At 41.3% G+C, this 27842-nt stretch overlaps 1 protein-coding gene across 1 annotated transcript in view; it reads right to left on the bottom strand.

Moving 5' to 3' along the window:
• EPS15L1 (epidermal growth factor receptor pathway substrate 15 like 1) overlaps positions 1–27842 on the bottom strand; it is a 732190-nt gene that overhangs the window by 204412 nt on the left and 499936 nt on the right. Inside the window, exon 21 of the mRNA XM_053700047.1 lies at positions 17763–17845. Coding sequence (XP_053556022.1) covers positions 17763–17845 — 83 coding nt within the window. The remainder of the gene's footprint in view (positions 1–17762; positions 17846–27842) is intronic.

Raw genomic sequence — 27842 nt, 5'->3', positions numbered from 1 at the left:
TGGGTGATCCTCTTGCACTTCCTGTTAGGGAGGAGATATAATCCCATAAGTAATGGATGACCCGTGGACTGACTACACTTAACAGGAGAAATATTACTTTGGAGGTCCTTGCTTTAAGCTTGCTCCCTAACTCCCTGAAATCATTTTTTAGGACTCTCCATCTCCCGCCGATTCCTTCATTAGTACCAATATGCACTATGACTGCAGGATCAGACCCACATCCATCTAACAATCTATCAATACGCTCCACAATATGCCTAACACAAGCCCCTGGAAGAAAGCAAACTGCTCTATTTAAAGGGTCTGGCTGACAAATTACCCTATCAACCATTCTAATAATAGAGTCTCCTACCACCAACATCTGCCTCAGGCCCTGACTTGTATGCCCCTCTTCCATAACTGAAGGACTGCCCACCATAGTAGGCTGCTCTTCCACGACTAAAGGACTGTTCACTATACGAGGCAAACCAGCCCTCTCTGACACTAACACCCCCGAACTGATATCCCCAACATCTTCACTTAATCTGGCAAATCTATTGGGGTGTTCCAGCTCAGAACTGGCCTGTCTCTTCCGCTTACCTTTACTTCGCCCTCTAACTTTCCCACTGCTAGAACCATTAACAACCAGCTCAGTCCTATCCATTTCCCTTTCAAGTGTCTGAATTTCATGCAGTGTTGCAATTCGTTCCTCCAGATCTCCAATATGAGTTTCTAAAGAGACAATATGCTCACACTTGCCACAAACATATAATCCCAGAAGCGGCTGCTCCAGTGATGCAAACATGTGGCAAACTGTACACTGAATGAGATTCTCACACTTTCTTAATAAAAAGGTTTAACTTAAACATATAAAATAATTAAATTTCCCCTTGGTTACTCCAAATCCTTGTTTGCCTAACTACCTTGGTTAGCTAACTATTATACTTAAAAAGACAATCTTACTTTAACAGAGAATCAATACAGCAGACCTCCTCACAATAAACACAGGTACTAGACTTAGTTAAAGAGGGAGTACCCTCTAACGCATCAAGAGTCCTTCATAGCTTGTGGCTTTATTACGGACTAATTATAAAATATAAACAATGGCACCTTTATAACCTCCAATGGCCGGGGCATTCACCACCTTCTAGGACCCGGACCACAGAAATCGTTACGCACCAAAACAGCCGTGCAAATAATCCCAAAAGGAGACTAAAGTTCACCCATTGCCAGAGCCTCAACTCACACATCTCGCAGCAATAACACAATAAACAATATTATGTATAACCCCCCCTGTTCAATAATCCCCTTACTAGGGATATTAACTCTTGATTCTATAAAGATAAGAGGCATCACACTGTGACCCTGTCTTCTGCATTCTCATTATGTTTATTAAAATTAAACAATCATACCAGAATCTACGCTGGAACACGGCCTCTCAAGTGTAACAGTGTAGTATTATCGCTCCTGACATGGACTTGAGTTTAAGAAGCAGGCAGCGAAACTTGTCAACGCTGATTGCTTATGGAGCTGTTAAAATGAGTCAGGATGGTTTCGCAGAAAGACTCTTCCTGCATCTCCAGACTAACTTTCACCCAAGCTCTCACTGAGAGGCTGACAGGACTACTTAAAACTCCAGTCCCATTCCAAAGAGTACTACCCTCCATAATCTGAATCTTCCAACACTTCTCTGCCAACCTCCTGTGATGAAAGGCAAAGAATGACTGGGGGATGAGGATAGTGTGGGAGGTATTTAAGCATTTGGCTGGGGTGTCTTTGCCTCCTCCTGGTGGCCAGGTTTCTATTTGCCACAAGTAATGAATGAAGCTGTGGACTCTCCTCCCCTTTAGATGGAAAACATATCCACTTACAGAAACTGTATAATAGGTATAAAAATAGACTAGTAGCAAGAAATCAAGTGAAAATAACACTTGTTATATTAAGAAAGTCTAACCTGTGAAAATGTATTCTCACCTTTATCTGCAGAGATACAGGTAACTTCTTCCACCAATACAAGATGACTACCGCACCTCAGAATAAGGTAAAGAAGTGCCAAAAAAAGGCATGCAAACTTTGCACCACAAATTAAACCCTTAGCGCGCACACTACTACATGAGAGAGGTAAACCCATTTCCTGATGAAGAATAAATCATTTTAGCTGTCCTGTCTAGGAGGCACTCTACTAGGGAAAATGGGTCTCAGATTGGATAGAGAACCCCTATCAATGACATGTAGCTCAGTATTTCAGAATTCACCTTACTTTGAATGAACGATTAAAGCTCTGATATGTAAGGATGTTTTTGCCTCCTCCTTGAGTACTGGAGTGTAATCCCACATCTGATGATCTTGTGGACTTTCACCATCTTATGAAATAAGTTATGTGGCTGTTGGAAGTTTCAAAACACAAAAGAAAACACACACTCTTACTGCATATAACAAGGCAACATAACTGGGCATTATATAGTGAAAAACAAAATACGCATACTTGATTTCTAAATCCCTACACATATTAAAAGAACATTATACATTAGCAATGGCATGCACTTATTCATTAGACCAAGCCATTTTTGCATTACATTGCTATATGCTTAAAGGGATAGTAAACCCAAATATTTTCATTATCATTTTTTCTTTGTTCTCTTGGTATCTTTATCTGAAAAAGCAGGAATAAAAGCTTTGAAGCCGGCCCATTTTAGTTTGAGAACCTGGGTGGCGCTTGCTGATTGGATGGCTAAATGTAGCCACCAATCAGCAAGCCCTGTCCAGGGTACTGAATCAAAAATAGGCGGCGCAAAAGCTTTCCTTCCTGCTTTTTCAAAAAAAGATGCCAAGAGAACAAAAAAATGATAGCAGGAGTAAATTAGAAAGTTGCTTAAAATCGCATGCTGTATCTGAATAATGAAAGAAAATATTTGGGTTTACTATCCCTTTAAAGGAATACTAAACCCACATTTTTTTCTTTCATCATTCAGATAGAACATGCAATTTTAAGCAACTTTCTAATTTACTCCTATTATCAAATTTTCTTGTTTGTTCTCTTGCTATCTTTTTTTAAAAAACAGGAATGTAAAACTTAGGAGTAGGCCCATTTTTGGTTTAAAACCTGGGTTACGCTTGCTTATTGGTGGCTAAATGTAGCCACCAATAAGCAAGCGCTATTCAGGGTGCTGAAACTAAAATGGGTCGGCCCCTAAGCTTTACATTCCTGCTTTTAAAATAAAGATAGCAAGAGAACGAAGAAAAATTGGAACTAGGAGTAAATTAGAAAAGTTGCTTAACATTGAATGCATTTTCTGAATCATGAAAGAAAAAAATTGGGTTTAGTATCCCTTTAACACGTGCAAAGGGGTTAAAAATGTGGGTAAAGTTCTGATCCAGAGCTACAAACACTGGAGTTCCTGAGCAGGATACAGCTAATAATTCGGCAATATGTGCAACTGGTGCTTCTGATTGGCTCACCAACCATGTCCTGTTCAAGAACTGCAATGCTTGCAGCTCTTAAATAGGGCTTATGTGTTTAACCTCTTTCGGAGGTTAAACGCAATAAGCGGAGGTCAAGTAAAGCAAACATTAAATGCTTTAATAAATAATTTATTTTTGCTTTTGAATGTCCCTTTAACTTTTGAAAGCGTTTTGTCTTGTTACACATCAGCAACAGTCGAAGCAAAGCTTACTGACCACAACATTTTATATTTTACGATAATTTACCAGCCACATTAAAAATATACTGGTCAGGAGAGTTATATGTATGCAGTGTTTGTTATCTTGAATAAAAAATAACATAATTTATGTAAGAACTTACCTGATAAATTCATTTCTTTCATATTAGCAAGAGTCCATGAGCTAGTGACGTATGGGATATACATTCCTACCAGGAGGGGCAAAGTTTCCCAAACCTCAAAATGCCTATAAATACACCCCTCACCACACCCACAAATCAGTTTAACGCATAGCCAAGAAGTGGGATGATAAGACAAAAGTGAGAAAGCATAAAAAATAAGGAATTGGAATAATTGTGCTTTATACAAAAAAATCATAACCACCACAAAAAGGGTGGGCCTCATGGACTCTTGCTAATATGAAAGAAATGAATTTATCAGGTAAGTTCTTACATAAATTATGTTTTCTTTCATGTAATTAGCAAGAGTCCATGAGCTAGTGACGTATGGGATAATGACTACCCAAGATGTGGATCTTCCACGCAAGAGTCACTAGAGAGGGAGGGATAAAATAAAGACAGCCAATTCTGCTGAAAATAATCCACACCCAAAATAAAGTTTAAATCTTATAATGAAAAAAACTGAAATTATAAGCAGAAGAATCAAACTGAAACAGCTGCCTGAAGTACTTTTCTACCAAAAACTGCTTCAGAAGAAGAAAACACATCAAAATGGTAGAATTTAGTAAAAGTATGCAAAGAAGACCAAGTTGCTGCTTTGCAAATCTGATCAACCGAAGCTTCATTCCTAAACGCCCAGGAAGTAGAAACTGACCTAGTAGAATGAGCTGTAATCCTTTGAGGCAGAGTTTTACCCGACTCGACATAAGCATGAAGAATTAACGATTTCTACCAAGATGCCAAAGAAATGGCAGAGGCCTTCTGACCTTTCCTAGAACCGGAAAAGATAACAAATAGACTAGAAGTCTTTCGGAAATTCTTAGTAGCTTCAACATAATATTTCAAAGCTCTAACTACATCCAAAGAATGCAATGATCTCTCCTTAGAATTCTTAGGATTAGGACACAATGAAGGAACCACAATCTCTCTACTAATGTTGTTAGAATTCACAACCTTAGGTAAAAATTTAAAAGAAGTTCGCAACACCGCCTTATCCTGATGAAAAATCAGAAAAGGAGACTCACAAGAAAGAGCAGATAATTCAGAAACTCTTCTAGCAGAAGAGATGGCCAAAAGAAACAAAACATTCCAAGAAAGTAATTTAATGTCCAATGAATGCATAGGTTCAAACGGAGGAGCTTGAAGAGCCCCCAGAACCAAATTCAAACTCCAAGGAGGAGAAATTGACTTAATGACAGGTTTTATACGAACCAAAGCTTGTACAAAACAATGAATATCAGGAAGATTAGCAATCTTTCTGTGAAAAAGAACAGAAAGAGCATAGATTTGTCCTTTCAAGGAACTTGCAGACAAACCTTTATCCAAACCATCCTGAAGAAACTGTAAAATTCTCGGAATTCTAAAAGAATGCCAGGAAAAATGATGAGAAAGACACCAAGAAATGTAAGTCTTCCAGACTCGATAATATATCTTCCTAGATACAGATTTCCGAGCCTGTAACATAGTATTAATCACAGAGTCAGAGAAACCTCTTTGACTAAGAATCAAGCGTTCAATCTCCATACCTTTAAATTTAAGGATTTGAGATCCTGATGGAAAAAAGGACCTTGCGACAGAAGGTCTGGTCTTAACGGAAGAGTCCACGGTTGGCAAGAGGTCATCCGGACAAGATCCGCATACCAAAACCTGTGAGGCCATGCTGGAGCCACCAGCAGAACAAATGAGCATTCCTTCAGAATCTTAGGGTTACTCTTGGAAGAAGAACTAGAGGCGGAAAGATATAGGCAGGATGATACTTCCGAGGAAGTGACAATGCATCCACTGCTTCCGCATGTTTTAGTATGCATAGGTTATTTTATACTGTGTTCAAGTTTATTTATTTTTTAATATCTCTCACATGCTTTTAAAGTTTTAACATATTTCATTTTATTAATACTATGAAATGATAATCATTTTTGTGTACAATTTTAAGTCATTTTTGTCTTGTAACTCTATGTATCCTTTAATGTGTGGATCAGAAGCCAAAATAGTTAAACCTGGATTGCACACAGAAAGGGGTGTGCTATCCAAGAATGGAGGTAAAATTTGATTGGTTAATTAAATCCATATATAGAACAACATTACAGGTTAGATTCACCTGTCCTCTTGAGAAAGCCCGTTCGTTATATGGGAGAAACGCGTTGAGGTTGAAATACACACCGTATAGGTGAAATTTTGAATATACCTGTTACAACCGTTTGCTGTGGGGATCCAGCTACCACTTGGAGGGCTTGTGGCTATTGGTCCGGTCAGCATCGAGTTGCACACCTTTTTATCTGCCTTTTATATTTGGAATCTTGTAAGTGTTATCCTATTTGTGTGTCAATTGTTTCTTTGTTAAATAAACACACTTGAATCCGGATGCGCTCTTTGTTTTTTCTTCTATGCTTCCGCCTGAGGATCCCTGGATCTGGACAGATACCTGGGAAGTTTCTTATTTAGATGAGAAGCCATCAGATCTATTTCTGGAAGTCCCCACATTTGAACAATCTGAAGAAATACCTCTGGGTGAAGAGACCATTCGCCCGGATGTAACGTTTGGCGACTGAGATAATCCGCTTCCCAATTGTCTATACCTGGGATATGAACCGCAGAAATTAGACAGGAGCTGGATTCCGCCCATACCAGTATTCGAGATACTTCTTTCATAGCCAGAGGACTGTGAGTCCCTCCTTGATGATTGATGTATGCCACAGTTGTGACATTGTCTGTCTGAAAACAAATGAACGATTCTCTCTTTAGAAGAGGCCATGACTGAAGAGCTCTGAAAATTGCACGGAGTTCCAAAATATTGATTGGTAATCTCACCTCCTGAGATTCCCAAACCCCTTGTGCTGTCAGAGACCCCCAAACAGCTCCCCAACCTGTCAGACTTGCATCTGTTGAAATTACAGTCCAGGTCGGAAGAACAAAAGAAGCCCCCTGAACTAAACGATGGTGATCTGTCCACCACGTCAGAGAGTGTCGTAGAATCGGTTTCAAAGATATTAATTGAGATATCTTTGAGTAATCCCTGCACCACTGGTTCAGCATACAGAGCTGAAGAGGTCGCATGTGAAAACGAGCAAAGGGGATCGCGTCCGATGCAGCAGTCATAAGACCTAGAATTTCCATGCATAAGGCTACCGAAGGGAATGATTGTGACTGAAGGTTTCGACAAGCTGAGATCAATTTTAGACGTCTCTTGTCTGTCAGAGACAGAGTCATGGACACTGAATCTATCTGGAAACCTAAAAAGGTTACCCTTGTCTGAGGAATCAATGAACTTTTCGTTAAATTTATCCTCCAACCATGATCTTGAAGAAACAACACAAGTCGATTCGTATGAGATTCTGCTAAATGTGAAGACTGAGCAAGTACCAAGATATCGTCCAAATAAGGAAATACCACAATACCCTGTTCTCTGATTACAGACAGAAGGGCACCGAGAACCTTTGTAAAAATTCTTGGAGCTGTTGCTAGGCCAAACGGTAGAGCCACAAACTGGTAATGCTTGTCTAGGAAAGAGAATCTCAGAAACTGATAGTGATCTGGATGAATCGGAATATGCAGATATGCATCCTGTAAATCTATTGTGGACATATAATGCCCTTGCTGAACAAAAGGCAGGATAGTCCTTATAGTTACAATTTTGAATGTTGGAATCCTTACATAACGATTCAATATTTTTAGATCCAGAACTGGTCTGAATGAATTCTCATTCTTTGGTACAATGAAGAGATTTGAATAAAACCCCAGCCCCTGTTCCAGAACTGGAACTGGCATAATTACTCCAGCCAACTCTAGATCTGAAACACATTTCAGAAATGCTTGAGCCTTCGCTGGATTTACTGGGACACGGGAAAGAAAAAATCTCTTTGCAGGCCGCCTTATCTTGAAGCCAATTCTGTACCCTTCTGAAACAATGTTCTGAATACAAAGATTGTGAATTGAATTGATCCAAATTTCTTTGAAAAATCGTAATCTGCCCCCTACCAGCTGGGCTGGAATGAGGGCCGCACCTTCATGTGGACTTGGGAGCTGGCTTTGGTTTTCTAAAAGGCTTGGATTTATTCCAGACTGGAGATGGTTTCCAAACTGATACCGCTCCTGTGGGTGAAGGATCAGGCTTTTGTTCCTTATTGTGACGAAAGGAACGAAAACGATTATTAGACCTAAATTTACCTTTAGATTTTTTATCCTGTGGTAAAAAAGTTCCTTTCTCTCCAGTAACAGTTGAGATAATAGAATCCAACTGAGAACCAAATAATTTATTACCCTGGAAAGAAAGGGAAAGCAAAGTTGACTAAGAAGACATATCAGCATTCCAAGTTTTAAGCCATAAAGCTCTTCTAGCTAAAATAGTTAGAGACATATACCTGACATCAACTCTAATGATATCAAAGATGGTATCACAAATAAAGTTATTAGCATGTTGAAGAAGATTAACAATGCTATGAGAATTATGATCTGTTACTTGTTGCGCTAAAGCTTCTAACCAAAAAGTTGAAGCTGCAGCAACATCCGCTAAAGATATAGCAGGTCTAAGATTACCTGAACATAAGTAAGCTTTTCTTAGAAAGGATTCAATCTTCCTATCTAAAGGATCCTTAAAGGAAGTACTATCTGCCGTAGGAATAGTAGTACGTTTAGCAAGAGTAGAGACAGCCCCATCAACCTTAGGGATTTTGTCCCAAAACTCTAATCTGTCAGATGGCACAGGATATAATTGCTTAAAACGTTTAGAAGGAGTAAATGAATTACCCAAATTATTCCATTCCCTGGGGATTACTTCAGAAATAGCATCAGGGACAGGAAAAACTTCTGGAATAACTACAGGATATTTAAAAACCTTATTTAAACGTTTAGATTTAGTATCAAGAGGACCAGAATCCTCTATTTCTAATGCAATTAAGACTTCTTTAAGTAAAGAACGAATAAATTCCATTTTGAATAAATATGAAGATTTATCAGCATCAACCTCTGAGACAGAATCCTCTGAACCAGATGTTCATTTAAAAATTCATCTGAAAAATGAGAAGTTTTAAAAGACCTTTTACGTTTACTAGGAGGAGGAATAACAGACATAGCCTTCTTAATGGATTTAGAAACAAAATCTCTTATGTTAACAGGAACACTCTGAGTATTAGATGTTGACGGAACAGCAACAGGTAATGTAACATTACTAAAGGAAATATTATCTGCATTAACAAGTTTGTCATGACATTCATTACAAACAACAGCTGGAGGAACAGATACCACAAGTGTACAGCAGATACACTTAACTTTGGTAGATCCAGCACCAGGCAGCGATTTTCCAGAAGTATCTTCTGACTCAGGGTCAATCTGGGACATCTTGCAATATGTAATAGAAAAAACAACATATAAAGCAAAATTGATCAAATTCCTTAAATGACAGTTTCAGGAATGAGAAAAAATGCCAGTGAACAAGCTTCTAGCAACCAGAAGCAATAAATAATGAGACTTAAATAATGTGGAGACAATAGTGACGCCCATATATTTTAGCGCCAAAAAAGACGCCCACATTATTTGGCGCCTAAATGCTTTTGGCGCCAAAAATGAAGCCACACCCGGAACGCCGACACTTTTGGCGCAAAAAAACTGCAAAAATGACGCAACTTCCGGCGACACGTATGACGCCGAAAACAGAAAAAAAAAAATTTGCGCCAAAAAAGTCCACGCCAAGAATGACGCAATAAAATGAAGCATTTTCAGCCCCCGCGAGCCTAACAGCCCACAGGGAAAAAAGTCAAATTTTAAGGTAAGAAAAAAATTGATTTATTCATATGCATTATCCCAAATATGAAACTGACTGTCTGAAATAAGGAACGTTGAACATCCTGAGTCAAGGCAAATAAATGTTTGAATACATATATTTAGAACTTTATATAAAAGTGCCCAACCATAGCTTAGAGTGTCACAGAAAATAAGACTTACTTACCCCAGGACACTCATCTACATGTAGTAGAAAGCCAAACCAGTACTGAAACGAGAATCAGTAGAGGTAATGGTATATATAAGAGTATATCGTCGATCTGAAAAGGGAGGTAAGAGATGAATCTCTACGACCAATAACAGAGAACCTATGAAATAGACCCCTTAGAAGGAGATCATTGAATTCAAATAGGCAATACTCTCCTCACATCCCTCTGACATTCACTGCACGCTGAGAGGAAAACCGGGCTCCAACCTGCTGCGGAGCGCATATCAACGTAGAATCTAGCACAAACTTACTTCACCACCTCCATAGGAGGCAAAGTTTGTAAAAACTGATTTGTGGGTGTGGTGAGGGGTGTATTTATAGGCATTTTGAGGTTTGGGAAACTTAGCCCCTCCTGGTAGGAATGTATATCCCATACGTCACTAGCTCATGGACTCTTGCTAATTACATGAAAGAAATATATATTTAAAAAAAAAAATTGTTTTCATGGTAAATGTTAGTACTGTTTTTCCAGTCCTAAATGCATAATCTGCCTAAAGCTAGTGTATACATTTGGGAGACTGCTAAGCTGTGCCCACCTCACAGCTGCCCCCCTAGTCTTACTCTAGGTATGCCATAGCTTGGTGAATATGCAAGCAAGTGGTTTTACTGTGTTTAGCAATCAAAGTGCTAATGAACCCTTTGAAGTTTAACAGCTGGGGCACCATGCTTTGATGTGCATGAGATCGTGCTACAAAAAAATGCTATTTCCTTTATACTGAGATGTCTGTCTGCAATTTTTTTCGTGTAATAATAAAAGTTATGTACATAGTTACGTCTATCACTTTTAGAGTATCTGTGCCCCCAAAGTAGATATCTTATAGTAATTAACTACATGCTGACCAGCAGATCACAGTATTTTTATTGTTAGAACAAATGCAGTTGCACAAATATTGTTGTATTAAGCACCAATGAATTAAACAGGTGTGACAGTGTCCACATCGGACAAAAGTACAGTGCAGCAAAACAAATATTGTTTTGCTTGATAAAACTAGATCAAATTAAAAACATAAGTTATATAAAAAATTAAATCCCACTATACAGTGTCTGACCACTCTTGTATAGTATAGCAAACACACCAAAGTCAGATCTAATGAACTATATTAGCAGATTCAATACAAGTGACATATTTAAATTAAAGTGACTGTAAAGTTTAATGAGAAAAACCCCCGGTTTTTAAAAATACTCTTAAAAACCAGGGGCACTTGAGTTAAAGTGCCCCTGGTTTTTAAGAGTATTTTTAAATATCGGGCTCTTTCACATTAAACTTTACATTTAAGCATCTTTTTTAAAAACAGAATTTATGCTTACCTGATAAATTACTTTCTCCAACGGTGTGTCCGGTCCACGGCGTCATCCTTACTTGTGGATATTCTCTTCCCCAACAGGAAATGGCAAAGAGCCCAGCAAAGCTGGTCATATGATCCCTCCTAGGCTCCGCCTACCCCAGTCATTCGACCGACGTACAGGAGGAAATATGCATAGGAGAAACCATATGATACCGTGGTGACTGTAGTTAGAGAAAATAAGTTATCAGACCTGATTAAAAAAAGCAGGGCGGGCCGTGGACCGGACACACCGTTGGAGAAAGTAATTTATCAGGTAAGCATAAATTCTGTTTTCTCCAACATAGGTGTGTCCGGTCCACGGCGTCATCCTTACTTGTGGGAACCAATACCAAAGCTTTAGGACACGGATGAAGGGAGGGAGCAAATCAGGTCACCTAAATGGAAGGCACCACGGCTTGCAAAACCTTTCTCCCAAAAATAGCCTCTGAAGAAGCAAAAGTATCAAATTTGTAAAATTTGGCAAAAGTGTGCAGTGAAGACCAAGTCGCTGCCTTACATATCTGGTCAACAGAAGCCTCGTTCTTGAAGGCCCATGTGGAAGCCACAGCCCTAGTGGAGTGAGCTGTGATTCTTTCAGGAGGCTGCCGTCCGGCAGTCTCATAAGCCAATCGGATGATGCTTTTAAGCCAAAAAGAAAGAGAGGTAGAAGTTGCTTTTTGACCTCTCCTTTTACCAGAATAGACGACAAACAGAGAAGAAGTTTGTCTGAAGTCTTTCGTAGCTTCTAAGTAGAATTTTAGAGCACGGACTACGTCCAAATTGTGTAACAAACGTTCCTTCTTTGAAACTGGATTCGGGCACAAAGAAGGTACAACTATCTCCTGGTTAATATTCTTGTTGGAAACAACTTTCGGAAGAAAACCAGGCTTAGTACGCAAAACCACCTTATCTGCATGGAACACCAGATAGGGCGGAGAACACTGCAGAGCAGATAACTCAGAAACTCTTCTAGCAGAAGAAATTGCAACCAAAAACAGAACTTTCCAAGATAATAACTTAATATCTACGGAATGTAAGGGTTCAAACGGAACCCCTTGAAGAACTAAAAGAACTAGATTAAGACTCCAGGGAGGAGTCAAAGGTCTGTAAACAGGCTTGATTCTAACCAGAGCCTGAACAAACGCTTGAACGTCTGGCACAGCTGCCAGCCTTTTGTGAAGTAAAACAGATAACGCAGAAATCTGTCCCTTCAGAGAACTTGCAGATAATCCCTTCTCCAAACCCTCTTGTAGAAAGGATAAAATTCTAGGAATTTTTATCTTGTTCCATGGGAATCCTTTAGATTCACACCAATAGATATATTTTTTCCATATCTTATGGTAAATTTTTCTAGTTACAGGCTTTCTAGCCTGAATCAGAGTATCTATTACAGAATCTGAAAACCCACGCTTTGATAAAATCAAGCGTTCAATCTCCAAGCAGTCAGTTGGAGAGAAACCAGATTCGGATGTTCGAATGGACCTTGAACAAGAAGGTCCTGTCTCAAAGGTAGCTTCCATGGTGGAGCCGATGACATATTCACCAGGTCTGCATACCAAGTCCTGCGTGGCCACGCAGGAGCTATCAAGATTACCGAAGCCCTCTCCTGGTTGATCCTGGCTACCAGCCTGGGAATGAGAGGAAACGGTGGGAAAACATAAGCTAGGTTGAAGGTCCAAGGTGCTACTAGTGCATCTACTAGAGTCGCCTTGGGATCCCTGGATCTGGACCCGTAACAAGGAACCTTGAAGTTCTGACGAGACGCCATCAGATCCATGTCTGGAATGCCCCATAATTGAGTTATTTGGGCAAAGATTTCCGGGTGGAGTTCCCACTCCCCCGGATGGAATGTCTGACGACTCAGAAAATCCGCTTCCCAATTTTCCACCCCTGGGATGTGGATTGCAGACAAGTGGAAGGAGTGATCCTCCGCCCATTGAATTATCTTGGTCACTTCCTCCATCGCCAGGGAACTCCTTGTTCCCCCCTGATGGTTGATATATGCAACTGTCGTCATGTTGTCTGATTGAAACCTTATGAATTTGGCCTTTGCTAGATGAGGCCAAGCTTTGAGAGCATTGAATATCGCTCTTAGTTCCAGAATGTTTATCGGGAGAAGAGATTCTTCCCGAGACCATAGACCCTGAACCTTCAGGGGTTCCCAGACCGCGCCCCAGCCCACCAGACTGGCGTCGGTCGTGACAATGACCCACTCTGGTCTGCGGAAGCTCATTCCCTGTGACAGATTGTCCGGGGTCAGCCACCAACGGAGTGAATCTCTGGTCCCTTGATCTACTTGAATCGTCGGAGACAAGTCTGTATAATCCCCATTCCACTGTCTGAGCATGCACAGTTGTAATGGTCTTAGATGAATTCGTGCAAAAGGAACTATGTCCATTGCTGCAACCATCAATCCTATTACTTCCATGCACTGTGCTATGGAAGGACGAAGAACAGAATGAAGAACTTGACAAGAGCTTAGAAGTTTTGATTTTCTGACCTCTGTCAGAAAAATTCTCATTTCTAAGGAGTCTATTATTGTTCCCAAGAAGGGAACTCTTGTCGACGGGGAAAGAGAGCTTTTTTCTATGTTTACTTTCCATCCGTGAGATCTGAGAAAGGCTAGGACGATGTCCGTATGAGCCTTTGCTTTTGACAGAGACGACGCTTGAATCAGGATGTCGTCCAAGTACGGTACTACTGCAATGCCCCTTGGTCTTAGAACCGCTAGAAGGGACCCTAGTACCTTTGTGAAAATTCTCGGAGCAGTGGCTAATCCGAAAGGAAGTGCCACAAACTGGTAATGCTTGTCCAGAAAAGTGAATCTTAGGAACTGATGATGTTCCTTGTGGATAGGAATATGGATGTACGCATCCTTTAAATCCACCGTGGTCATAAATTGACCTTCCTGGATGGTAGGAAGGATCGTTCGAATGGTTTCCATTTTGAACGATGGAACCCTGAGAAATTTGTTTAGGATCTTGAGATCTAGAATTGGTCTGAACGTTCCCTCTTTTTTGGGAACTATGAACAGGTTGGAGTAGAACCCCATCCCTTGTTCTCTTATTGGAACTGGATGAATTACTCCCATCCTTAACAGGTCTTCTACACAATGTAAGAATGCCTGTCTTTTTATTTGGTTTGAAGATAATTGAGACCTGTGGAACCTTCCCCTTGGGGGTAGTTCCTTGAATTCCAGGAGATAACCTTGAGAAACTATTTCTAGTGCCCAAGGATCCTGAACATCTCTTGCCCAGGCCTGAGCAAAGAGAGAAAGTCTGCCTCCCACCAGATCCGGTCCCGGATCGGGGGCCATCCCTTCATGCTGTTTTGGTAGCAGTGGCGGGCTTCTTGGCCTGCTTACCCTTGTTCCAGCCTTGCATCGGTCTCCAGGCTGGTTTGGGTTGAGAAGTATTACCCTCTTGCTTAGAGGATGTAGGAGTAGAGGCTGGTCCGTTTCTGCGAAAGGGACGAAAATTAGGCTTATTTCTAGCCTTAAAAGACCTATCCTGAGGAAGGGCGTGGCCCTTTCCTCCGGTGATGTCTGAAATAATTTCTTTCAAATCAGGACCAAACAGTGTTTTGCCCTTGAAAGGGATGTTAAGCAATTTTGTCTTGGAAGACACATCCGCTGACCAAGACTTTAGCCAGAGCGCTCTGCGCGCCACGATAGCAAACCCTGAATTTTTCGCCGCTAATCTCGCTAATTGCAAAGCGGCATCTAGAATAAAAGAGTTAGCCAATTTAAGTGCATGAACTCTGTCCATAATCTCCTCATACGAAGATTCCTTATCGAGCGACTTTTCTAGTTCTTCGAACCAGAAACACGCTGCCGTAGTGACAGGAACAATGCATGAAATTGGTTGAAGAAGGTAACCTTGCTGAACAAACATTCTTTTAAGCAAACCCTCTAATTTTTTATCCATAGGATCTTTAAAAGCACAACTATCTTCTATGGGAATAGTAGTGCGTTTGTTTAGAGTAGAAACCGCCCCCTCGACCTTAGGGACTGTCTGCCATAAGTCCTTTCTGGGGTCGACTATAGGAAATAATTTCTTAAATATAGGGGGAGGCACAAAAGGTATGCCGGGCCTTTCCCATTCCTTGTTTACTATGTCCGCCACCCGCTTGGGTATAGGAAAAACATCGGGGGGCACCGGAACCTCTAGGAACTTGTCCATCTTACATAATTTCTCTGGAATGACCAAATTGTCACAATTATCCAGAGTAGATAATTGCGCGGAGATGTTCTAATTTAAATTTAAATGTTACAACATCAGGTTCAGCTTGTTGAGAAATTTTCCCTGAATCTGAAATTTCTCCCTCAGACAAAACCTCCCTCCTGGCCCCTTCAGATTGGTGTGAGGGTATGTCAGAAGCGTTATCATCAGCGTCCCCTTGCTCTTCAGTGTTTAAAACTGAGCAATCGCGCTTTCTTTGATAAGTAGGCATTTTAGATAAAATATTTTTAATAGAATTATCCATAACAGCCGTTAATTGTTGCATAGTAATAAGTATTGGCGCACTAGATGTACTAGGGGCCTCTTGTGTGGGCAAAACTGGTGTAGACACAGAAGGGGGTGATGCAGTACCATGCTTACTCCCCTCATCTGAAGAATCATCTTGGGCACTATTATTATCTGTGGCATCATTGTCCCTACTTTGTTTGGACACCATGTCACAATTATCACATATATTTAAATGGGGAGACACATTGGCATTCATACATATAGAACATCGTTTATCTGATGGTTCAGACATGTTAAACAGGCTTAAACTTGTCAACAAAGCACAAAAAACGTTTTAAAATAAAACCGTTACTGTCACTTTAAATTTTAAACAGAACACACTTTATTACTGAAAATGCGAAAAAGTATGAAGCAATTGTTCAAAATTCACCAAAATTTCACCACAGTGTCTTAAAGCCTTAAAAGTATTGCACACCAAATTTGGAAGCTTTAACCCTTAAAATAACGGAACCGGAGCCGTTTTTACATTTAACCCCTATACAGTCCCAGAAATCTGCTTTGCTGAGACCCAACCAAGCCCAGAGGGGAATACGATACCAAATGACGCCTTCTATAAGCTTTTTCAGTGGATCCTAGCTCCTCACACATGCATCTGCATGCCTTGCCTTCCAAAAACAACTGCGCATTAGTGGCGCGAAAATGAGGCTCTGCCTATGACTAGAGAAGGCCCCCATCTGAAAAAGGTGTCCATACAGTGCCTGCCGTTTTTTAACAACAATCCCCAAGATTATAATAACTATAAAGCGCTATAATCTGTCAAATATGCTTAGCAAGTAATCGTTTTAGCCCAGAAAAATGTCTACCAGTTTTTTAAGCCCTTATAAAGCCTTTATTCTTTTACTTAATCTAAGAAAATGGCTTACCGGTCCCCATAGGGAAAATGACAGCCTTCCAGCATTACCAAGTCGTGTTAGAAATGTGGCCATCATACCGCAGGCAGAAAAGTCTGCCAACTGCTTCCCCCAACTGAAGTTACTTCATCTCAACAGTCCTGTGTGGAAACAACAATCGATTTTAGTAACGTCTGCTAAAATCATCTTCCTCTCACAAACAGAAATCTTCTTCTCTTTTCTGTTTCAGAGTAAATAGTACATACCAGCACTATTTTAAAATAACAAACACTTGATTGAAGAATAAAACTACATTTAAACACCAAAAAACTCTTAGCCATCTCCGTGGAGATGTTGCCTGTGCAACGGCAAAGAGAATGACTGGAGTAGGCGGAGCCTAGGAGGGATCATATGACCAGCTTTGCTGGGCTCTTTGCCATTTCCTGTTGGGGAAGAGAATATCCACAAGTAAGGATGACGCCGTGGACCGGACACACCTATGTTGGAGAAATACTTACCTTTTATTTATGAAAACAAACCTGCAATCTTCCGCCCGCAGCTCCTGCTGTACTTAGCACAGCAATGACGAATCCGGCTTCCTCCAATAATTGCGTGCACCCCAAGGCGCCCAGCTTGTGAGGCCATACAACGATTGGAGGAAACCGGATTCGATATCGATATGCTAAGTACAGCAGGAGCTGCGGGCGGAGTATCGCCTGTCTGCTGTCATAAAGAAATAGGTAAGTATTTTAAAAGAAGACGCTTAAATGTAAAGTTTAATGAATGAAAGTGCCCCTGTTTTTAAGAGTATGTTTAAAGATCGAGCACTTTCATATTAAACTTTACATTCACTTTAAGACAGCTAATCTATTTATTAAAAATGATGAACTATACAGAAATTTTTACCATACCTAAAGAAGGTAGATATATGAAATACTTAGAGCAAACGCAAACTGAAACAGAATAGAAGAAATTATTTAATATTTCACATGGCTTCTGTCACTAACAGAAATTGTTATTAAAGTTCTTTGAAACGCTTGTAAAAAGTCATGGTAATAATGGTAAAATTCAACCACATGTGGCCTGTTTATCTCACCCTACACACGTGGCTTTGAAGTGGTGGGAGAGATACTAGAGAGCTGAACATTTCATCAAGCGTAGGTGGCATAAGGCTTGATGTGTTAAAGGTGACACCTAGTGGGAAAAAAGCATGGGGTCTGCTGAAGTTCCCGAAAGGTAATCTCTGGCCATGCTGACAGATGCAGAGACTGTACTTACCTTTGACATCTGGCTAAAATCTGCAAAACTTTCATTGCTGCTGAATGCACTGCTCCCAAAAGGGTCTAAAGTTCCAAATGGGTCTTGAAAAAAGAAAACAAAAAAAAAAGGAAAATCATTATACACTTGAACATTTGTGTAAGCTGTTTAAAATTAAGGTGAAACGAACATGCATGATTATGTACAACCGAGTCTTGGGATACTACTGCCCACTGGTTCAAAGGGACATCTCCCACAGGGGGAGAAAATGGTTCACGCAGCACAAGAACAAACATTTTACAAAAACAAAGCTATGATATATTTTGAAACATTCAAAATATACTCAATAGTCAGAGCTTAAAGGGACAGTCTAGTATAAATTAAACTTTCATTATTCAGATAGGACTTTAAATTTTAATCAACTTTCCAATTTACTTTTATCATCAAAACATAATTTATGCTTACCTGATAAATTCCTTTCTTCTGTAGTGTGATCAGTCCACGGGTCATCATTACTTCTGGGATATTACTCCTCCCCAACAGGAAGTGCAAGAGGATTCACCCAGCAGAGCTGCATATAGCTCCTCCCCTCTACGTCACTCCCAGTCATTCGACCAAGGACCAACGAGAAAGGAAAAGCCAAGGGTGAAGTGGTGACTGGAGTATAAATTAAAAAAAAAATATTTACCTGCCTTAAAAACAGGGCGGGCCGTGGACTGATCACACTACAGAAGAAAGGAATTTATCAGGTAAGCATAAATTATGTTTTCTTCTGTTAAGTGTGATCAGTCCACGGGTCATCATTACTTCTGGGATACCAATACCAAAGCAAAAGTACACTGATGACGGGAGGGATAGGCAGGCTCTTTATACAGAAGGAACCACTGCCTGAAGAACCTTTCTCCCAAAAATAGCCTCCGATGAAGCAAAAGTGTCAAATTTGTAAAATTTGGAAAAAGTATGAAGCGAAGACCAAGTTGCAGCCTTGCAAATCTGTTCAACAGAGGCCTCATTCTTGAAGGCCCAAGTGGAAGCCACAGCTCTAGTAGAATGAGCTGTAATTCTTTCAGGAGGCTGCTGTCCAGCAGTCTCATAAGCTAAACGAATTATGCTACGAAGCCAAAAAGAAAGAGAGGTAGCGGAAGCTTTTTGACCTCTCCTCTGCCCAGAGTAAATGACAAACAGAGAAGACGTTTGTCGAAATTCCTTAGTTGCCTGTAAGTAAAATTTTAGAGCACGGACTACATCCAGGTTGTGCAGTAGACGTTCCTTCTTTGAAGAAGGATTTGGGCATAAAGAAGGAACAACAATCTCTTGATTGATATTCCTGTTAGTAACTACCTTAGGTAAGAACCCAGGTTTAGTACGCAGGACTACCTTATCCGAATGAAAAATCAAATAAGGAGAATCACAATGTAAGGCTGATAATTCAGAGACTCTTCGAGCCGAGGAAATAGCCATTAAAAATAGAACTTTCCAAGATAACAACTTTATATCAATGGAATGAAGGGGTTCAAACGGAACGCCCTGTAAAACATTAAGAACAAGGTTTAAACTCCATGGTGGAGCAACAGTTTTAAACACAGGCTTAATCCTGGTCAAAGCCTGACAAAAAGCCTGGACGTCAGGAACTTCTGACAGACGTTTGTGTAACAGAATGGACAGAGCTGAGATCTGTCCCTTTAATGAACTAGCAGATAAACCCTTTTCTAAACCTTCTTGTAGAAAAGACAATATCCTAGGAATCCTAACCTTACTCCAAGAGTAACCTTTGGATTCCCACCAATATAGGTATTTACGCCATATCTTATGGTAAATCTTTCTGGTAACAGGTTTCCTAGCCTGTATTAAGGTATCAATAACTGACTCAGAAAACCCACGTCTTGATAAAATCAAGCGTTCAATTTCCAAGCAGTCAGCTTCAGAGAAGTTAGATTTTGATGTTTGAAGGGACCCTGTATCAGAAGGTCCTGTTTCAGAGGTAGAGACCAAGGTGGACAGGATGACATGTCCACCAGGTCTGCATACCAAGTCCTGCGTGGCCACGCAGGTGCTATTAGAATCACTGATGCTCTCTCTTGTTTGATTCTGGCAATCAATCGAGGAAGCAACGGGAAGGGTGGAAACACGTAAGCCATCCTGAAGTCCCAAGGTGCTGTCAGAGCATCTATCAGGACTGCTCCTGGATCCCTGGATCTGGACCCGTAACGAGGAAGCTTGGCGTTCTGTCGAGACGCCATGAGATCTATCTCTGGTTTGCCCCAACGTCGCAGTATTTGGGCAAAGACCTCCGGATGAAGTTCCCACTCCCCCGGATGAAAAGTCTGACGACTTAAGAAATCCGCCTCCCAGTTCTCCACTCCCGGGATGTGGATTGCTGACAGGTGGCAAGAGTGAGACTCTGCCCAGAGAATTATCTTTGATACTTCCATCATAGCTAGGGAGCTTCTTGTCCCTCCCTGATGGTTGATGTAAGCTACAGTCGTGATGTTGTCCGACTGAAACCTGATGAACCCCCGAGTTGTGAACTGGGGCCAAGCCAGGAGGGCATTGAGAACTGCTCTCAATTCCAGAATGTTTATTGGCAGGAGACTCTCCTCCTGACTCCATTGTCCCTGAGCCTTCAGAGAATTCCAGACGGCACCCCAACCTAGAAGGCTGGCGTCTGTTGTTACAATTGTCCAGTCTGGTCTGCTGAATGGCATCCCCCTGGACAGATGTGGCCGAGAAAGCCACCATAGAAGAGAATTTCTGGTCTCTTGATCCAGATTCAGAGAAGGGGATAAGTCTGAGTAATCCCCATTCCACTGACTTAGCATGCACAGTTGCAGTGGTCTGAGGTGTAAGCGTGCAAAGGGTACTATGTCCATTGCCGCTACCATTAAGCCGATTACCTCCATGCATTGAGCCACTGACGGGTGTTGAATGGAATGAAGGGTGCGGCAAGCACTTTGAAGTCTTGTTAGCCTGTCCTCTGTCAGGTAAATCTTCATTTCTATAGAATCTATAAGAGTCCCCAGGAAGGGAACTCTTGTGAGTGGAACGAGTGAACTTTTCTTTTCGTTCACCTTCCATCCATGTGACCTTAGAAATGCCAGCACTAACTCTGTATGAGACTTGGCAGTTTGAAAGCTTGAAGCTTGTATCAGAATGTCGTCTAGGTATGGAGCTACCGAGATTCCCCGCGGTCTTAGTACCGCCAGAAGAGCACCCAGAACCTTTGTGAAGATTCTTGGAGCTGTAGCCAATCCGAATGGAAGAGCCACAAACTGGTAATGCCTGTCTAGGAAGGCAAACCTTAGGTACCGATAATGATCTTTGTGAATCGGTATGTGAAGGTAAGCATCTTTTAAATCTACAGTGGTCATGTACTGACCCTCTTGGATCATAGGTAAAATTGTCCGAATAGTCTCCATCTTGAACGATGGAACTCTTAGGAATTTGTTTAGGATCTTTAAGTCCAGGATTGGTCTGAAAGTTCCCTCTTTTTTGGGAACCACAAACAGATTTGAGTAAAACCCCTGTCCCTGTTCCGATCGTGGAACTGGATGGATTACTCCCATTAACAAGAGCTCTTGTACGCAGCGTAGAAACGCCTCTTTCTTTGTCTGGATTGTTGACAATCTTGACAGATGAAATCTCTCTCTTGGAGGAGAGTATTTGAAGTCCAGAAGGTATCCCTGAGATATTATCTCTAGCGCCCAGGGATCCTGAACATCTCTTGCCCAAGCCTGGGCGAAGAAAGAAAGTCTGCCCCCCACTAGATCCGATCCCGGATCGGGGGCCCTCAATTCATGCTGTTTTAGGGGCAGCAGCAGGTTTCCTAGTCTGCTTGCCCTTGTTCCAGGACTGGTTAGGTTTCCAGCCTTGTCTGTAGCGAGCAACAGCTCCTTCCTGTTTTGGTGCAGAGGAAGTTGATGCTGCTCCAGCTTTGAAATTACGAAAGGAACGAAAATTAGACTGTCTAGTCTTGGCTTTGGCTTTGTCCTGAGGCAGGGCATGGCCTTTACCTCCTGTAATGTCAGCGATAATCTCTTTCAACCCGGGCCCGAATAAGGTCTGCCCTTTGAAAGGTATATTAAGCAATTTAGACTTAGAAGTAACATCAGCTGACCAGGATTTTAGCCACAGCGCCCTGCGTGCCTGAATGGCGAATCCTGAATTCTTCGCCGTAAGTTTAGTAAGATGTACTACGGCCTCCGAAATGAATGAATTAGCTAGTTTAAGGACTCTAAGCCTGTCCGTAATGTCGTCCAGAGTAGCTGAACCAATGTTCTCTTCCAGAGACTCAATCCAGAATGCCGCTGCAGCCGTGATCGGCGCAATGCATGCAAGGGGTTGCAATATAAAACCTTGTTGAACAAACATTTTCTTAAGGTAACCCTCTAACTTTTTATCCATTGGATCTGAAAAAGCACAGCTATCCTCCACCGGGATAGTGGTACGCTTAGCTAAGGTAGAAACTGCTCCCTCCACCTTAGGGACCATTTGCCATAAGTCCCTTGTGGTGGCGTCTATTGGAAACATTTTTCTAAATATCGGAGGGGGTGAGAACGGCACACCGGGTCTATCCCACTCCTTAGTAACAATTTCAGTAAGTCTCTTAGGTATAGGAAAAACCTCAGTACTCGTCGGTACCGCAAAATATTTATCCAACCTACACATTTTCTCTGGTATTGCAACTGTGTTACAATCATTCAGAGCCGCTAACACCTCCCCTAGTAATACACGGAGGTTTTCCAGTTTAAATTTAAAATTTGAAATATCTGAATCCAGTCTGTTTGGATCAGAACCGTCACCCACAGAATGAAGTTCTCCGTCCTCATGTTCTGCCACCTGTGACGCAGTGTCTGACATGGCCCTAATATTATCAGCGCACTCTGTTCTCACCCCAGAGTGATCACGCTTACCTCTTAGTTCTGGTAATTTAGCCAAAACCTCAGTCATAACAGTAGCCATATCCTGTAATGTGATTTGTAATGGCCGCCCAGATGTACTCGGCGCTACAATATCACGCACCTCCCTCTGAGCGGGAGATGTAGGTACTGACACGTGAGGCGAGTTAGTCGGCATAACTCTCCCCTCGTTGTTTGGTGAAATTTGTTCAATTTGTACAGATTGACTTTTATTTAAAGTAGCATCAATACAGTTAGTACATAAATTTCTATTGGGCTCCACTTTGGCATTGCAACAAATGACACAGGTATCATCCTCTGAATCAGACATGTTTAACACACTAGCAAATAAACTTGCAACTTGGAAATACAATTCAATTAGAATAATATTAAAACGTACTGTGCCTTTAAGAAGCACAGAAGATCTATGACAGTTGAAAATTAATAAATTGAAACAGTTATAGCCTCAATCCTTGTAAACAACACAACTTTAGCAAAGGTTTAATCCCATTAGCAAAGATAACAAATTCTGAAAGCAGGAAACAAATTACAGAATAAACGTTTTTTATCTCAGTCAAACTACAATTCTCACAGCTCTGCTGAGAGAAATTACCTCCCTCAAAATAAGTTTTGAAGACCCCTGAGCTCTGTAGAGATGAACCGGATCATGCAGGGAATACAATGAGTTGCTGACTGAAATATTTGATGCGTAGTAAAAGCGCCAAAAAACGGCCCCTCCCCCTCACACACAGCAGTGAGGGAGAACAGAAACTGTCAGAAAACAGATTAAGCAACTGCCAAGTGGAAAAATAGTGCCCAAACATTTATTCACTCAGTACCTCAGTAAATGAAAACGATTTTACATTCCAGCAAAAACGTTAAACATAATCTCTAGTTATTAAACAGCTTTATGTATTTCTTACAGTGTAATTCTAGTGAAGTACCATTCCCCAGAATACTGAAGTGTAAAGTATACATACATGACATTATATCGGTATGGCAGGATTTTCTCATCAATTCCATTATCAGAAAATAAAAACTGCTACACACCTCTATGCAGATTCATCTGCCCGCTGTCCCCTGATCTGAAGTTTACCTCTCCTCAGATGGCCGAGAAACAGCAATATGATCTTAACTACTCCGGCTAAAATCATAACAAAAACTCTGGTAGATTCTTCTTCAAACTCTGCCAGAGAGATAATAACACACTCCGGTGCTATTTTAAAATAACAAACTCTTGATTGAAGATATAAAACTAAGTATAATCACCATAGTCCTCTCACACATCCTATCTAGTCGTTGGGTGCAAGAGAATGACTGGGAGTGACGTAGAGGGGAGGAGCTATATGCAGCTCTGCTGGGTGAATCCTCTTGCACTTCCTGTTGGGGAGGAGTAATATCCCAGAAGTAATGATGACCCGTGGACTGATCACACTTAACAGAAGAAATTAGCTTTTATCTCTTGGTATTCTTAGTTTAAACTAAACATAGGTAGGCTCATATGCTAATTTCTAAGCCTTTGAGGGCTGCCTCTTATCACATGCTTTTTAAATCTCTTTTCAACAGAAAGAGACAGAAAGTACATGTGGGCCATAAAGATAACACTGTGTTCAGGCACAGGGGGTTATTTAAGATTTAGCACAAAACAATGCTAAATTTAAGACAATAGATAATAAACAGTCACAGTCATGTGATCAGGGGGCTGGAAGAAGGTTCCTAGATACAAGGTAATCACAGAGGTAAAAAGTATATTAATATAACAGTGTTGGTTATACAAAACTGGGGAATGGGTAATAAAGGGATTATCTATCTTTTAAAACAATAACAATCTATGGTGGACTGTCCCTTTAACTCAGCATATCAGGGCAATGTTGGTCTTCAGGCAGTTACATAACTTCTAAATTCAGTCTACTTCTTTATTAAATGCACATTAAGTAATTTTATACATGCATAGAACATATCATCAATGGCGCATTGAATTAAATAAACATTTGCACAACTTATAAATATTTTAAACACGTTAAAAACTCACTTTGTAAATATAACATGCAGGGTTTTGGTTAATTAAAAGTGATGGTAAATCCAAGCGTTTAAAAAACACTAAGATTTACCATCACTAAAAATAAAGTGGACTATCATTGAACACTTAGAAGAAAAAAAAAATTTAAAAAAAAAAATTTATGCTTACCTGATAAATTTCTTTCTTTTGCGATGTACCGAGTCCACGGATTCATCCTTACTTGTGAGATATTCTCCTTCCTAACAGGAAGTGGCAAAGAGAGCATCACAGCAGAGCTGCCTATATAACTCCCCCCTTAACTCCACCCCCCCAGTCATTCGACCGAAGGTTTGGGAAGAAAAAGGAGAAACCATAAGGTGCAGAGGTGACTGAAGTTTATAAACAAAAATACCATCTGTCTTGAATAGACAGGGCGGGCTGTGGACTCGGTACATCGCAAAAGAAAGAAATTTATCAGGTAAGCATAAATTTTGTTTTCTTTTGCATGATGTACCGAGTCCACGGATTCATCCTTACTTGTGGGATACCAATACCAAAGCTTTAGGACACGGATGAAGGGAGGGACAATACAGACACCTAAACAGAAGGCACCACTGCTTGCAAAACCTCTCTCCCAAAAATAGCTTCCGAAGAAGCAAAAGTATCAAATTTGCAAAATTTTGAAAAGGTATGAAGCGAAGACCAAGTCGCAGCCTTACAAATCTGTTCAACAGAAGCATCATTTTTAAAAGCCCATGTGGAAGCTACCGCTCTAGTAGAATGAGCTGTAATCCTTTCAGGAGGCTGCTGTCCAGCAGTCTCATAAGCCAAACGGATGATGCTTTTGAGCCAGAAGGAAAGAGAAGTTGCCGTAGCCTTTTGACCCTTACGCTTTCCAGAATAGACAACAAACAAAGAAGAAGTTTGATGAAAATCTTTGGTTGCCTGCAAGTAAAATTTCAAAGCACAAACTACGTCCAAGTTGTGCAACAGACGTTAATTCTTACAAGAAGGATTAGGACACAGAGAAGGAACAACAATTTCCTGATTGATATTCCTGTTAGTAACAACCTTAGGTAGGAACCCAGGCTTAGTACGTAAAACCACCTTATCAGCATGGAACACAAGATAAGTCAAGTCACATTGTAAAGCAGAAAGTTCAGAAACTCTTCGAGCTGAAGAGATAGCAACTAGGAACAAAACTTTCCAAGACAAAAGCTTAATATCTATGGAATGCATGGGTTCAAACGGAACCCCCTGCAGAACTCTAAGAACTAAATTAAGACTCCATGGCGGAGCAACAGATTTAAACACAGGCTTAATTCTAGCTAAAGCCTGACAAAAACCCCGAACGTCTGGAACATCAGCCAGACGCTTGTGCAACAAAATAGACAGAGCAGATATCTATCCCTTTAAAGAACTAGCTGACAATCCTTTCTCCAATCCCTCTTGGAGAAAAGACAAAATCCTAGTAATCCTGATTTTACTCCAGGAGAAACCTTTGGATTCGCACCAAAAAAGATATTTACGCCATATCTTATGATAGATTTTCCTGGTAACAGGCTTACGAGCCTGAATCAAGGTATTTTTGACTGACTCACAGAAACCCCGCTTTGATAGAATCAAGCGTTCAATCTCCAAGCAATCAGCTGCAGAGAAATTAGATTTGGATGCTTGATAGGACCTTGAATCAGAAGGTCCTGTCTCAGCGGCAGAGACCATGGTGGAAGTGATGACATGTCCACCAGGTCTGCATACCAAGTCCTGCGTGGCCACGCAGGCGCTATCAAAATCACTGATGCTCTCTCCTGTTTGATTCTGGCAATCAGACGTGGAAGGAGAGGGAACGGTGGAAACACATAAGCCAGGTTGAACGATCAGGGTACTGCTAGAGCATCTATCAGTACTGCCTGAGGATCCCTTGACCTGGAGCCGTAACAAGGAAGTTTGGCGTTCTGACGAGACGCCATCAGATCCAATTCTGGTGTGCCCCATAGCTGAACCAGTTGAGCAGACACCTCCGGATGGAGTTCCCACTCCCCCGTTCTCTACACCTGGGATATAGATCGCTGACAGATGGCAAGAGTGAGCCTCTGCCCATTGGATTATCCTTGAGACCTCTATCATCGCTAAGGAACTCCTTGTTCCGCCCTGATGATTGATATAAGCCACAGTCGTGATGTTCTCCGACTGAAACCTGATGAATCTGAACGAAGCCAGCTGAGGCCATGCCTGGAGAGCATTGAAAATCGCTCTTAATTCCAGAATATTTATCGGTAGGAGAGCCTCCTCCCGAGTCCACAACCCCTGAGCCTTTAGGGAATTCCAGACTGCACCCCAGCCCAGAAGGCTGGCGTCTGTCGTTACTATAACCCATTCTGGCCTGCGGAAACACATTCCCTGGGACAGATGATCCTGTGACAACCACCAAAGAATAGAGTCCCTGGTCTCTTGATCCAGATTTATCTGAGGAGATAAATCCACATAGTCCCCATTTCACTGATTGAGTATGCATAGTTGCAGTGGTCTGGAATGCAAGCGAGCAAACGGAACTATGTCCATTGCCGCTACCATTAGATCGATCACCTCCATACACTGAGCCACTGACGGCCGAGGAATGGAGTGAAGAGCTCGGCTGGTGGACAAAATCTTTGATTTCCTGACCTCCGTCAGAAATATTTTCATGTCCACAGAGTCTATCAGAGTCCCTAGAAATGAAACTCTTGTGAGGGGGGAAAGAGAACTCTTTTTTACGTTCACCTTCCACCCGTGAGATCTTAGAAAGGCCAACACTAAGTCCGTGTGAGACCTGGCTAATTGGAAGGTCGACGCTTGAATCAGAATGTCGTCTAGATAAGGCGCCACTGCTATGCCCGTGGCCTTAGAACCGCCAGAAGGGACCCTAGCACCTTCGTGAAGATATGTGGTGCCGTGGCCAATCCGAAAGGAAGAGCCACAAACTGATAATGCTTGTCCAGAAAGGCGAACCTGAGGAACTGGTGATGATCTTTGTGGATAGGAATATGTAGATACGCATCCTTTAAATCCACGGTGGTCATATATTGACCCTCCTGGATCAATGGTAAGATAGTCCGAATGGTCTCCATGTTGAAGGATGGGACCCTTAGGAACTGGTTTAGGATTTTGAGATCCAGAATTGGTCTGAATGTTCCCTCCTTTTTGGGAACAATAAACAGATTGGAGAAG

The sequence above is a fragment of the Bombina bombina genome, chromosome 2 (assembly GCF_027579735.1).
Source record: "Bombina bombina isolate aBomBom1 chromosome 2, aBomBom1.pri, whole genome shotgun sequence".
In the NCBI taxonomy this organism is placed as follows: Eukaryota; Metazoa; Chordata; class Amphibia; order Anura; family Bombinatoridae; genus Bombina; species Bombina bombina.
Note: the sequence above shows the minus strand (reverse complement) of the source record. Positions and strands in the feature narration are given on the sequence as shown.